The sequence below is a fragment of the Ranitomeya variabilis genome, chromosome 6 (assembly GCF_051348905.1).
Source record: "Ranitomeya variabilis isolate aRanVar5 chromosome 6, aRanVar5.hap1, whole genome shotgun sequence".
NCBI classification, from domain to species: Eukaryota; Metazoa; Chordata; class Amphibia; order Anura; family Dendrobatidae; genus Ranitomeya; species Ranitomeya variabilis.
In genome coordinates, this window is record NC_135237.1 from 538,569,590 (window position 1) to 538,584,274 (window position 14,685).

Here is a 14,685-nt window from a genome sequence, read left to right on the forward strand (position 1 = left end):
GCTGCAGGGGTACAGGAGCTGAGAATAGAGGGGACGAGGCTGCAGGGGTACAGGAGCTGAGGACAGAAAGGACGAGGCTGCAGGGGTACAGGAGCTGAGGGAGGACAGAGGGGACAAGGGTGCAGGGGTACAGGAGCTGAGGACAGAGAGGACAAGGCTGCAGAGGTACAGGAGCTGAGGGAGGACAGAGGGGACAAGGGTGCAGGGGTACAGGAGCTGAGGACAGAGGGGACGAGGGTGCAGAGGTACAGGAGCTGAGGACAGAGAGGACGAGGGTGCAGGGGTACAGGAGCTGAGGACAGAGGGGACGAGGCTGCAAGGATACAGGAGCTGAGGACAGAGGGGACGAGGGTGCAGGGGTACAAGAGCTGAGGACAGAGAGGACGAGGCTGCAGGGGTACAGGAGCTGAGGACAGAGGGGATGAGGCTGCAGGGGTACAGGAGCTGAGGACAGAGGGGACGAGGCTGCAGGGGTACAGGAGCTGAGGACAGAGGGGACGAGGCTGGAGGAGTACAGGAGCGGAGGACAGAGGGGACGAGGCTGCAGGGATACAGGAGCTGAGGACAGAGGGGATGAGGCTGCAGGGGTACAGGAGCTGAGGACAGAGGGGACGAGGCTGCAGGGATACAGGAGCTGAGGACAGAGGGGATGAGGCTGCAGGGGTACAGGAGCTGAGGACAGAGGGGACGAGGCTGCAGGGGTACAGGAGCTGAGAACAGAGAGGACGAGGCTGCAGGGGTACAGGAGCTGAGGATAGAGGGAACGAGGCTGCAGGGGTACAGGAGCTGAGGACAGAGGGGACGAGGCTGCAGGGGTACAGGAGCTGAGGACAGAGGGGACGAGGCTGCAGGGGTACAGGAGCTGAGGACAGCGGGGACGAGGCTGCAGGGGTACAGGAGCTGAGGACAGCGGGGATGAGGCTGCAGGGGTACAGGAGCTGAGGACAGCGGGGATGAGGCTGCAGGGGTACAGGAGCTGAGGACAGAGAGGACGAGGCTGCAGGGGTACAGGAGCTGAGGACAGAGGGGATGAGGCTGCAGGGGTACAGGAGCTGAGGACAGCGGGGATGAGGCTGCAGGGGTACAGGAGCTGAGGACAGAGAGGACGAGGCTGCAGGGGCACAGGAGCTGAGGACAGCGGGGACGAGGCTGCAGGGGTACAGGAGCTGAGGACAGCGGGGATGAGGCTGCAGGAGTACAGGAGCTGAGGACAGACGGGACGAGGCTGCAGGGATACAGGAGCTGAAGACAGAGGGGACGAGGCTGCAGGGATACAGGAGCTGAGGACAGAGGGGATGAGGCTGCAGGGGTACAGGAGCTGAGGACAGAGGGGACGAAGCTGCAGGGGTACAGGAGCTGAGGACAGACGGGACGAGGCTGCAGGGATACAGGAGCTGAAGACAGAGGGGACGAGGCTGCAGGGGTACAGGAGCTGAGGACAGAGGGGACGAGGCTGCAGGGTTACAGGGGCTGAGGACAGAGGGGACGAGGCTGCAGGAGTACAGGAGCTGAGGACAGAGGGGACGAGGCTGCAGGGTTACAGGGGCTGAGGACAGAGGGGACGAGGCTGCAGGAGTACAGGAGCTGAGGACAGACGGGACGAGGCTGCAGGGATACAGGAGCTGAAGACAGACGGGACGAGGCTGCAGGGGTACAGGAGCTGAGGACAGAGGGGACGAGGCTGCAGGGTTACAGGGGCTGAGGACAGAGGGGACGAGGCTGCAGGAGTACAGGAGCTGAGGACAGAGGGGACGAGGCTGCAGGGTTACAGGGGCTGAGGACAGAGGGGACGAGGCTGCAGGAGTACAGGAGCTGAGGACAGAGGGGACGAGGCTGCAGGGATACAGGAGCTGAAGACAGAGGGGACGAGGCTGCAGGAGTACAGGAGCTGAGGACAGACGGGACGAGGCTGCAGGGGTACAGGAGCTGAGGACAGAGGGGACGAGGCTGCAGGGTTACAGGGGCTGAGGACAGAGGGGACGAGGCTGCAGGGGTACAGGAGCTGAGGACAGAGGGGACGAGGCTGCAGGGTTACAGGGGCTGAGGACAGAGGGGACGAGGCTGCAGGGGTACAGGAGCTGAGGACAGACGGGACGAGGCTGCAGGGGTACAGGAGCTGAGGACAGAGGGGACGAGGCTGCAGGGGTACAGGGGCTGAGGACAGAGGGGACGAGGCTGCAGGTGTACAGGAGCTGAGGACAGAGGGGACGAGGCTGCAGGGTTACAGGGGCTGAGGACAGAGGGGACGAGGCTGCAGGAGTACAGGAGCTGAGGACAGAGGGGACGAGGCTGCAGGGGTACAGGAGCTGAGGACAGAGGGGACGAGGCTGCAGGGGTACAGGAGCTGAGGACAGAGGGGACGATGCTGCAGAGGTACAGGAGCTGAGGACAGAGGGGACGAGGCTGCTGCAGGGATACAGGAGCTGAGGACAGAGAGGACGAGGCTGCTGCAGGGGTACAGGAGCTGAGGACAGAGGGGACGAGGCTGCTGCAGGGGTACAGGAGCTGAGGACAGAGGGGACGAGGCTGCAGGGTTACAGGGGCTGAGGACAGAGGGGACGAGGCTGCAGGAGTACAGGAGCTGAGGACAGAGGGGACGAGGCTGCAGGGGTACAGGAGCTGAGGACAGAGGGGACGATGCAGCTGAGGTACAGGAGCTGAGAACAGAGGGGACGAGGCTGCTGCAGGGATACAGGAGCTGAGGACAGAGAGGACGAGGCTGCTGCAGGGGTACAGGAGCTGAGGACAGAGGGGACGATGCTGCAGAGGTACAGGAGCTGAGGACAGAGGGGATGAGGCTGCTGCAGGGATACAGGAGCTGAGGACAGAGGGGACGAGGCTGCTGCAGGGGTACAGGAGCTGAGGACAGAGGGGACGAGGCTGCAGGGGTACAGGAGCTGAGGACAGAGGGGACGAGGCTGCAGGAATACAGGAGCTGAGGACAGAGAGGACGAGGCTGCTGCAGGGATACAGGCATGAGAGTGCACTGTCAGTGCACATTGTAAGAAGAGAACATGGCAAACAAGGAGAGCAGAGACCAGCAGCACCCTGAAAGTGACATCTGTTTTATTGCCGAGGCTGGTCTCTGCTCATCCAATTCTTTCCTTAAAATGCGCACTGACAGTGCGCTCTCTTGCCAGCTCCTCACTTCTCACCAGAACTGGCAAGGAAGTGCAATGTCACATGTGCATTGAAAAGAATATCGTACAATGACAAGAGAGCTAGCACTGGGCACAAGTCAGAACTGACAACTTATGCATGTTCAGTAGGGTAGGAACCAGCCCAGCCCCAGAAATGGACATCACTGATGACAATTTAGAGTTTAATAGTTCTAGTGGTGGCAATCTATACACTGTTTGTCAAAATTTGGAGAATATTTGTAAGATGGAAGTGATAATAGTTTATTTTTATTAATCAACAAAATGCTAAGTGAATGAACAAAAGAGAAATCTAAATCACATAATATTTGGTGCCACCGTCCTTTGCCTTCACAACATCAGCAATTCTTCTAGTTACACTTGCACAAAGTCAGGGATTTTGTAGGATTATCCTGATGTATGAATTACTAATTGTATCAAACAGGTTTAATGATCATCATTTTCATATGTAGTTTGAAACATAGTCATTAACTGACACAGAAACCGCTGTGTAAGAGGCTTAAAAAGGAACCGGTCAGGTCCGATAATGCTATTAATCTGCAGATATAGGGTTAATCTGCAGGTTAATAGTGTTATCTAGGTGCCCTACTGCAGTACAGAAAGTGCAAAAGTGCGGCACGTGGGAGAAAATGAACTTCATTTCACCCAGGAGCCGCCGGCTTTCAGTCATGTAGGCATACATGAAGCAATTACAGTCATTGCTCACAGTACTGACAGCGGCAGCTGTAGGTAAGCCTGACACTGACTGACAGCTGGATCAGCAGTGCATCAGTGAAGAAGTGCAGATTAGCTTTAGATCTGCAGGTTTATAGCAGTATGTAGGTGCCCGGCCGCTGTACTGAAAGTGCGGCACCAGAAATAAAATAAACTTTTTTTTCTCCCAGGAGTTGTGAGTTTTCAGTCATACAAGTGGGTCCAGAGCAATTACAGTTAGCGCTCACAGCACTGACAGCAATGAATGTATCCACACTCCCGCACTGACTGACAGCCGAATTAGCAGTCCATCAGTGTAGACCGAGCTATCAGTCAGTGCCAGGACATATTAACAGCTGCCGCTCTCAGTGCTGTGAGCACTGACTGTAATTGCATTGGTCACGTCTGCATGACTAAAAGCCGGTGGCCCCAAGGAAAATAAAAGTTACTTTTCCCACGGATGCCGCACTTTCAGTACTGGGCATCTTCATAACGCTATTAACCTGCAAGTTGAGCCTATATCTGCAGGCCAATAGCATTATCGGACATGACAGGTTCCCTTTAAAACTGTGTGAGAAACAGCAACATTGCACTACAAAGGTAGACAGTTTCACATCACAGGTCATACACCATGACGAAGAGTGAGCATAACAACAACCAGGCAGTTATACTGCATCAGCAAGGTCTCTCCCAGGTAAAAATGTCAAAGTAGACTGGGAATTTAAGATGAGACATTTAAGTTCTTTTGAAGCACCAAGAAATGGTTAACGTTGAGGATGAGGATGATAGACTAAGTGGTCAGCCAAGGAAACTTAATGTAGAGATCAAAGACACATCATGCTTACTTCTTTTAAAAATCTGAAGATGTTCAGCAGTGCCATCAGTTCAGAAGTGGCAGCAACCAGTGGGACCCATCTACAACCACGAGTTTGGAGCTCCCCCAGACGCAGGGCCGCGGGGCACTCGGTACTGGGCTTCTCAGTCTCAGTCTTGGGGTTGTCACGGTGGCCTGACCCAGTCCGTGACCCTGCTAAGGGGCATCCAATTAAAGGTGGTGTGTGTGGTGCGAGGAAATGACGAGGACACAGGGTTGCAGTCTCTTTACCTCTATACTGAAGGCTTCAGAATCCTCAATCCAGAGTACTGTTAACAGGGCTGGCTGAGACCGGCCGGTCCGAAGGCACATCCAAAGTTTCCTTTGCAGGTGGAAATCAGTGCCTACCTTCTAGCACCTGTGTGTTGTAGTACTTCCCTGCTGAGCACCACGGGATAGTCCTCACAACTGTTGTGTCCCTTTCTGATGTTCTTTCTCACAACTCTCGTTTCTATTCTGATGTTCTTCTCCGTCCCCCAGATGATATGGATAGGACACACGCGTATGACGGGGTAGGCCTGGAGTTCTTCCGGGACCCTAGAGTCGCCCCTCTCCCACAATTGTCCCCTATGTCTGCTTAGGTGATTTAGGTGAGACAGCCAACCTATAATTAACTGTCCTGTCGCTGTTTGAAGTAATGCTTAGAGCCCAATACTTCCTCGGCGTTCCGGCCACAGGCTACGCGCCTCAGCAGGATGTTGCCGATCTCGGGGCACGACTCCTACTGGTGTTATCTCCTTTTCGCTGCGATCTCGTTTCTCACTGCTTCACAAGACTTCGCTTCTTGTCCTTTCTTGAGATTCCGCCGCAAATCAGTGCAGGCGCGGCTCCGTAACGTTCTGTTCTGTTCGCTAGGCCTCTGTCAAGATCCCACCCCTGACAGGGACCCCCCTGAATCTTCCCCTGCAACACCCTCTGCCACAGGATGTTGCCTGGTTCCAACCCAGTCAGCTTCTCCCTAACTTCCTATCCAACCCCCAGTTTTACCAGATTGTGAGGAGTGGCCTAATACATAGAACCTTTGCTCCTCCTGGTGGCCAGACTGTGAAGTGTAATGTGTGACTGTGATACCTGGTCAGGTGAACTCCTTTAGTACCATCAGACGTACCATAGCCCCCCTTAGTGGCAGAGCAATGTCACTGCAACGACCAGGTCTCTGGGGCGCTGCATGCATATGCAAATTAGTAAATTAATCAGCATGGAATGCTGTAACTAAAAATGACAAGGTGTTAATCCACAGGATTAATTATCATATTAACATTTATTTTTGTTATTTTAGGGTCTTCCAGGGACAAAAGGGGAAAGAGGAGAAAGAGTAAGTAATTCCTAAATGTGTCATCAATGTAATTTCCTCCGGACATGCAGCTGTAAAATATGTGTAAAAGGAGACAAATCTACACCAATCAGCCATAACATTAAAACCAAACATGATGTATTCAAGACATCGACTCCCATATCCAGCACATGATCAGATACAGATTTGGGGAATTTTGAGATTTAAGATTATACTGAATATTTGATCTGTTAAATGTTTAGGTCGGGACTACGCATCACAATGCTCATCATATGGCTTTGTTTTTCTTACCGCAGGGCGACACCCAGTCCCAGAATATGGTGCGCGTCATCGCTCGTCAGGTGTGTGAGCAGATCATCCAGAGTGAGTATCTAAACCATGGCCTAACCTTCAGACATTATCGCCATGTGGGAATTGATGTCTCATTTATCATCTTGAGTAAACGTCTATCAGATCCTGAGAGGGAAGTGACTATATTGTGTCCACTTGAGCCTGAAATGTCAAAGCTGTTGATCTTCTCCAGTCCTTCTTCTGCTCAGATTTTAGGATGATAAACATGACTGTGATGACCGTTCATACCAAACAGTCTAGTTGGCAGTAACATGGTGGCATTCAGTGAAGGACATAGTGTGGTCTTTATTGTTGACTTCATGAAAGGTCAACCTAAGCTGCCTTGTGGTGGCCAGTGCCTGTGGTGTCCACCATGATTCCTACAGCTCTACCACGAACCTATGGATGTGTTTCTCTGCAGGAGAGCACTTTTATGCTTGGAAGTAGCAATAGTTTGGGCACTAGAGACACAATTTACATAAATGCAAGCTATAAGTCATGCAAAATTGATATGTGGTCACCTGCTTCGAAGGAGATAATATTATCTTTAGGTGAGCGCACACGACTGTCTCCTTTAACCCCCCCTGTTGAGTACGGGCTTGATGGCACCACTGTCATAAATATTAGAAATGCATATAACCTGCTGGATACCAGTGCAGATTCCTGTCCTGGTTTAGATCACTTTTCAATATTTCAGATGCATTTTTTTGTAGGTCACATGTCAAGATTCAACTCCCTCCTGAACCAAATACCAAGTCAGTCCGTGTCTGTTAGGAGTATCGCAGGACCACCAGGGCCACCTGGCCGACAAGGTTCTCCAGGAACACCGGGAGAAATGGGGTCACCTGGAGCATCAGGATTTCCTGGAAGTCCGGGAGGTCCAGGAGCACCCGGAGAAAGAGGTAAATTCTGTTCATAGAATATGGTTGGGTTAGGATTAGTGATGAGCGAGTATACTGTTGCTCAGGTTTTCCTGAGCACGCTCTGGTGATCTCCGAGTATTTGTTAGTGCTCGGAGATTTAGTTTTCCTTGCCGCAGCTGAATGATTTACAGCTACTAGCCAGCTTGAATACATGTGGAGATTCCCTAGCAACCTGGCAACCCCCACATGTACTCAGGCTGGCTAGTAGCTGTAAATCATGCAGCGATGAAAACTAAATCTCTGAACACTAACAAATACTCGGAGATCACCCGAGCGTGCTCTGGAAAACCCGAGCAATGAGTATATTCGCTCATCACTAGCCAGGATGTTTTTGGACAAGAAAGGAGGAATGGATGTAACATGTTGAGTGTAAAGCTACATCTAAAGCCACATTCACACGGTCAGTATTTGACATCAGTATTTGTAAGCCAAAAACCAGGAATGGAACAATCAGAGGAAAAGTATAGTAGAAACACGTCAGCACTTCTGCATTTTTCACCCACTCCTGGTTTTGGCCTACAAATACTGATGTAAAATACTGACCAAATACTGATCCAGTGAACGGGACCGAATACTAAGCCACACTGACAGTATATTGTCCTGGATATTACGTGATGCTCCTTTTGCCAGTCAATTCTGTTGGTTATACGGTGTTGCCAGACACCACAAAAATGTCTTGATTCACATTATAGGTGCAGGAGACACATGTTTCTCTTATAAAAATGTCTGCTAAAAATGCTACACTGTCCAGACACTGAACAAGCAGGGAGCGACAGAGAAGGTGACCAGTATGAAAACTAATGGGAAATATTAATGCACAGCTGGAGTAATGGGTCTTATCCAAGCACGTTCACTCATCACTAATGGAGACAATGTATTTCAGGATATTTGTCGATGGACTGTAGATTAGGGTAATGGATTATTATACAAGTGGTCTATTTTATGGTCTATTCGCTAAACCCAAGGATTCACAAATTCTACAGATGTCCTCTGGTGCTTATGGTACTTGTTGATTACAGGGGCCCCAAGCAGAAGGACCCCTTACCATTAGCCACGGTCGTAGAATCTCACACTCTAAAGGGAACCATACACATTCGATCATCATCCAGATGTGGCCACTGGTTGGACCCAGTTTAAGAAGTGAAATGATCTCTTGCTCTTGGAGGCAACTGCTCGTTACTTTTGGACCTTCTTCTGTGGTGACTTTAGTGTAATTGTCAAATCAAAGCTTCGTCCAATAATTAAAAATGTTTTTTTTATTATTATCTTGCAATAGGTCTCACTGGTGAAAAGGGAGAAAGGGGCAACCCAGGCGTGGGAACTCAAGGCCCACGAGGTCCACAGGGACCTCCAGGTAAAAATATTCAATGGGACAACACTTCATTGTCTGAAAACGCTGTGATAGAAATGTGTATAATATCCTACACGTTGTGCCAGCTAGCCAAAAGGAGAACTGTAACATTGCCAAGATTTAGAAATCCCTTCTATACATTATTACTTCCCACAGGCTATAATATCTCAAGAATTCTTTTACCTTTTGTTCCCAACAGAAATGTTGTATTCCAGGTCTTACAATACAGAATTTAGTCTATTGAACATTAGTTCCATGTAAGGAATTTACTTTTTGAACACTTCTTCAAAAACGCAATTTATGAGCTTTTTCCAACAGGACCCACAGGAGAAGGTCGAACTGGAAGCCAAGGACCCATCGGGCAACCGGGACAACGTGGATTGCCAGGTCCACAAGGAAATCTTGGTCCATCGGGACCTCCCGGGCCACCAGGATATTGCGATGCTTCTTCTTGTGCTGGATATGGTGAGCTCTAACGATTGTTGTAGAACTTTTCCAATGGATATAAGTCAAGCTTTCGGGCTGTACTCCCAGTGGTGGACACAACGAGCAGAGAGAGAAATAGATCATCACTGCCCCAAATTCTCTCTATATGATCCACCAGTAATTGGGAGCCATTCATTAGCACGTATTTTTCTGACTTTAGTAAATTTCACCCCATACCTTTACTTACATTCGCTCAACTATCATTTTTATTCTCATGTTGAATATCTTTCTATATTTTATATGATGGCATCAAATAGAATATTACCGTTTGTGGGGCCAGAATAACTAAAGTGCAAAGTCCTGAAAAATGTACAATACACGTCATACAAATCTGTAACTGAAATGTCACATATTAACCAAACATGACATTGCAAACAGAGATTTGCATGATCTCGTCATCGTGTTTTTGTGCAGTTTTGTCTGCGTCTGTTTGTCATTGTGTATTGGTCAAAGAGCTATCGACATTCTTACGAGATTACCGAAAAGGGGACTGTACCTTCAAAACACTTTACATAATTCATTAACACATGCCAATATAAAAAAAACTTTGTAATATATATTAATCAGAGAAATCGACTTCTTTCTCCACTTATAAGACACTTCTTCCCCCTTCACTAAACTTATCATACACTCTGAAAAAAATAGTTCAACTCTGTCTGACAGACTGCCAGCATAGTGAGGTGTCTGATTACACAGCCCATTACATGCTATGGAGAAGGGAACAGAATGAGAAAACAGGCAGAGCGAGACACAAAGATGGTGCTGAGCTTTCTAATAAGTCTTTTACCTTATTCCAGAGCTGGAATCACATCTGCACAGCTCAGTATTGCTTTAATTGTCCTTTATGTCTAAAGAACGAAGTATAGTAATCTCTCATGTCTGTTTACCGAGTATGGCAGACATCATAGCAGCTAATCACCACCCACCAGCTCAGAGTCAATTGTAAAGTAGAAATAGAGCTTACAGAGGGGAAGACTGATTAAAATTTTTCCACATTCAAAAAACTGAGTTTACCCTTAATCCATGTAAACCCCCCCCCAAAAAAACTGATGACCGTATTCTGTTGCACCCTAAGCATTTATCATTAGAGATGGTGTGGACTGATTCGCAGCACCCAGTCCAGTGGCCAGGTCATTTATCTGTGGCCGTCAGAACCGGTTCTTACCTCCCAGAATCCACAGCTCTTCTAACTAGTAAGCCTGGTGTGACGTCACATGGGCGTCTTGCCGCAACGATGTTGAACCACGCAGGCTAATCAAAATAAGTATAGTGTCAGGTAAGAAGCGGTTCTCCGAGCTTCCAAGAGTCGGCCAAAGATTACTGACCTGGCTGTTGGACTGGGTCTTGCGAATCGATTTGCATAATCCCAATTTATTTATGCAAAGGCTAGATTGGTAGGTCCAATTAGAGGGACCACCACTGATCTCCCCAACAGGTGATTCCAATCGCCATGCACCTCAGTTTCCCTAAAAATGCCAATGTGTCGTATCAGTGTGAACTCTTGTTCATTGTTGGTTTGCATTTGTCTCTTCGTGTAATATTTATGTACTGACGTTTGTGTTTTTTTCTCTTTTATTCATTTTTCTCCTCTCCAAATGTCTCGTTTTACACAATTTTACACATATCCAATGAGAAGGCTTAATACCTTACAATGACTACCAGCCTTGAAGAGCGCAGCCGTTTGTGGTACAACTCTGCTTTGCCAATTGGTTCAAAATCACCAATGGAAAATAGTCCGTAAAACTAGCCAGTAATGAACTTATCATTAAAACTCCCCCAAAAATTCAGTAAGTGATGAAGATGAGAGGATAACGCTCCATGAAGGCTTCTCCTTCCGCTTCCATTAGCTGCATATCAGCAGTATCACATGTACATTCCTTGGGACAGCCCAGAGCTGAAAGAAACCAAGATACTGTGACATTATTCACTTCATTGATGTATATGTCTGTGGTTGATTACACGTTCCTGGTGACGGTTTCCTGGTTAAGTCTTTGACTATATTTGTCTTGTTCGTATTAATCGTTCCGTGTTGTAAATAAAGGTACAGTATTTAAACCCTTGTATAGAATCTAGGCCATGTTGCCATGTTTAGGGTTTTATTTATACCCTGTTGTATATGTATTTAATCAATTATACACTCGTGGTGGTGGCGGGTCAAGGTGGATATGGCGGTGACCCTGGCCAAGGAAGCCCTGAATCCTATGGCCCAGGAAGTCCTTATGATGATGATGACGACGACGACAGAGAAGATCCTTATGGTGGATACCAAATGTCCTACCCCGATTCCTACTCCCATCCTGGCTACCACCAACAGGAGTTTACACGGGTCCAAGAGGGAGATTCGGTGGAGGTCAGATCGCCTGGGATAAGTCGCAGGGCCAGAAGTATTTTGAAAAAACCATCCAAATCCTTGAAAGATCTTCAGGATGGCTAAGTAGGACTCATTGAGTAGGTAACTCATTCTTCTGTGGCGGGACAGTCATCAAGCATTGTCTACAATATATTGTACATAAGAAATGTTCTGTATTCATGGAAATTGTTTACATAAATTGTAATTTCGAATGTCTGTTTTTGTAATCAATATACACTGTGACACCAAAGCTAAAAGCAAATTTCTCTTCTACTCTGAGTCCTGAAATATGGATGTAGCAATAGACAACAGTTAGAATAAGCTAAACATAATAAACATGGCGTTGGACCACTTGAATCCTCAACTTTTGGTGGTAAATTCCCGAGGACTCTAAAAAGGCACAAGTCTCATCTTCTTCTTTATGTCCATTGTACAGTAGACAGCATCAACTAATGAGGATTGAAAACTAAAGGAACGCTTCAGGTTCAGAGTCTCAAAAAACAAAGAAACTTATTAATTTGAAGAGCACCCTTTTGACCGAAACATCTAGCATCAAAATCGATTAAGATGAATGTAAACCTTAGATAGTTGTCGTTGTCGAGAATGAATGCGTTTTCAATAGGCAAACAGGAACCTTAGCTAATACTTGAACACAAGAAAGTGAAGTTCTAGATGATCCATTCTTTTTTCCCTCAACAATGTATGGCAGGTAACATCAGCTGGTCAAGCCGAATAAAGTCAAGTTTGGCCAACATTAAGCCAACGTGCACGCGAGCCTTTAGTCTTCTCATAATCTTTGAATCTGCCCAATCACACATTGTTCTTAAATAATTGAGACAGACTTGAGACATTTGGAATCAGAAAGTTATTTGTGCCTATGGTCTTACTATTTTTGAGGAAACTGGGCATCTGAGGTGCGAAAGACCATTAGTCTTTCAATCTTCTCTCGATCTCACATTCTTCTTACTTGAGATAGACATTTGGTAGTGGGATATTGTTCGGGCCAATGGTGACCCTAGATATCATTTGCACGAATAGCTTCCCACTAACAAAAGTTTTAAGTCTTTCTCAAATATGTAAGAAGAATGTAGAATGAGGCAAATTAAGAGATCGTGAGAAGACTACAGGCCTCCATACGTATCAGATGCATGTCTTAAGGACATGACAATTTAGGTTCTCCCGGGTAGATAGTAAGGATTTGACGGCTAGGCCTATCGTGTGCTTATTTTGGGGGAAATTAGAAATTAACCCCAAGGCTCAAATACAAAACTATATTCCCTGAAATTAGTTAGAAGTCGGGACTCTTACCTATAGTTCTGAAGACCATTTCCATAGCCTCAAGAAAATTGCTTATCTGATGGGTAATTGACATGAAACGTGCCAACCTGATCAAATTTAATATCGGATAGCCAAAATATGGCATTCATCATGTGTTTGGGCTAGACTCATGTAAAGGCAACATTACATTCCCCGAGCCACCATTGACTTAGTCATCGTCTTATTATTCTCACTATCGCCATGTTGGAACTTTATTATAAACCACAAACCTTTTTGTAGGGTCCCATACTGTTAGTAGTGCTTGCTCTACTCAACAACCTCATATAGTGATCATCACAGCATTCAACCAGAGCAATATTCCCACTGCTCCTCGCCTTTATCACCATCATCTCCTATCTAGACGTATCATTGGCAAAATGTGTCTACCCAAATACACCAAATTCCCATAGACCACTTGTATAACCAGAAATTTATGTCCAAATAATTGATTTTTAACTGCTTGTAGCGATGTTATGGATTATTTTAGTTATTCCCTTATTGATACCTTTTGTTATTTGTAGTAATTTAAATAACTTTATATTGTATCTAGACTTTTTATAGGTTCATGGTCACTTGTGCAATAAATTTGTATACCGTCACTTATTATTTTTCTGTACCAGGTGCTGAACTGACCAGTAGAAGTGAAAATGAGGGTAATTTATTGTAAACCAATTTCCATTATTTTTTTGTAAAGACAAATAAAAGTTTGTTACAAGTTCCAATGTCTTATTATTTCATAAAGCCGTGAATGATTGGGTGTAAGGTTGTGGTCACACTTAGTAGTTCCATATAAAATGCTGTATATAATTTTCTTCATTAGAAGATCAATTTTTTTATTGCTATATATACAAAAATGTCCCATCTTAAAAGGAAACAGCAAACTATTGTTTAAACAATTATTTTATGATAAATTGTCCTTTCAAAAAATGTTTTTGTTTTTTTCAAATTTCCCATATTACCATCTACTGTATATTAAAAATAACAATGTTATTTTCACATTGGTAACTAGGGCTAATATCAGGCTCTTACTTCCAGTTCAGTACAGAAGAATTTTTATAATTCTCATAATCGGTAGGATTACAATGAAATATGAGACTATAACACTGGATCCACCATATACAATAGCTGATGTCACAGCTCACCTCCCCCTCCTGTACAATGGCTGATAACACCTCTATATACAGTAGATAACACAGGATCCACCATTCACAATATATGATGTCACAGCTCACCTCCTCCTACTGTACAATGACTGATAATACCTCTATATATAGTAGATAACACAGGATCCACCATTCACAATAGGTGATATCACAGCTCACCTCCTCCTCCTCCTGTACAATGACTGATAACACCTCTATATACAGTAGATAACACAGGATCCACCATTCACAATAGGTGATGTCACAGCTCACCTCCTCCTCCTGTACAATGATTGATAACACCTCTATATACAGTAGATAACACAGGATCCACCATTCACAATAGATGATGTCACAGCTCACCTCCTCCTACTGTACAATGACTGATAATACCTCTATATATAGTAGATAACACAGGATCCACCATTCACAATAGGTGATGTCACAGCTCACCTCCTCCTGTACAATGAATGATAGCACCTCTATATACAGTAGATAACACCGGATCCACCATTCACAATAGGTGATGTCACAGCTCACCTCCCCCTCCTGTACAATGACTGATAACACCTCTATATACAGTAGATAACACAGGATCCACCATTCACAATAGGTGATATCACAGCTCACCTTCTCCTGTACAATGACTGATAATACCTCTATATACAGTAAATACAGGATCCACCATTCACAATAGGTGATGTCACAGCTCACCTCCTCCTCCTGTACAATGACTGATAACACCTCTATATACAGCAGATAACACA

At 46.3% G+C, this 14,685-nt stretch overlaps 1 protein-coding gene across 4 annotated transcripts in view; it reads left to right on the forward strand.

Moving 5' to 3' along the window:
* Window positions 1–13,494, forward strand: part of COL14A1 (collagen type XIV alpha 1 chain) — a 193,363-nt gene extending 179,869 nt beyond the window's left edge. For 3 of the 4 annotated variants that reach the window (XM_077271151.1, XM_077271154.1, XM_077271152.1), the window contains 6 exons: window positions 6,005–6,040; window positions 6,316–6,382; window positions 7,063–7,251; window positions 8,549–8,626; window positions 8,942–9,088; window positions 11,269–13,494. In XM_077271151.1, the coding sequence (XP_077127266.1) occupies window positions 6,005–6,040; window positions 6,316–6,382; window positions 7,063–7,251; window positions 8,549–8,626; window positions 8,942–9,088; window positions 11,269–11,543 (792 nt within the window). In that variant the 3' untranslated portion in view covers window positions 11,544–13,494. Of the gene's footprint in view, window positions 1–6,004; window positions 6,041–6,315; window positions 6,383–7,062; window positions 7,252–8,548; window positions 8,627–8,941; window positions 9,089–10,745; window positions 11,178–11,268 lie in introns of those variants that run through there. The other variant, XM_077271153.1, reaches the window with a different exon arrangement.
* Window positions 13,495–14,685: the final 1,191 nt, after the last annotated feature.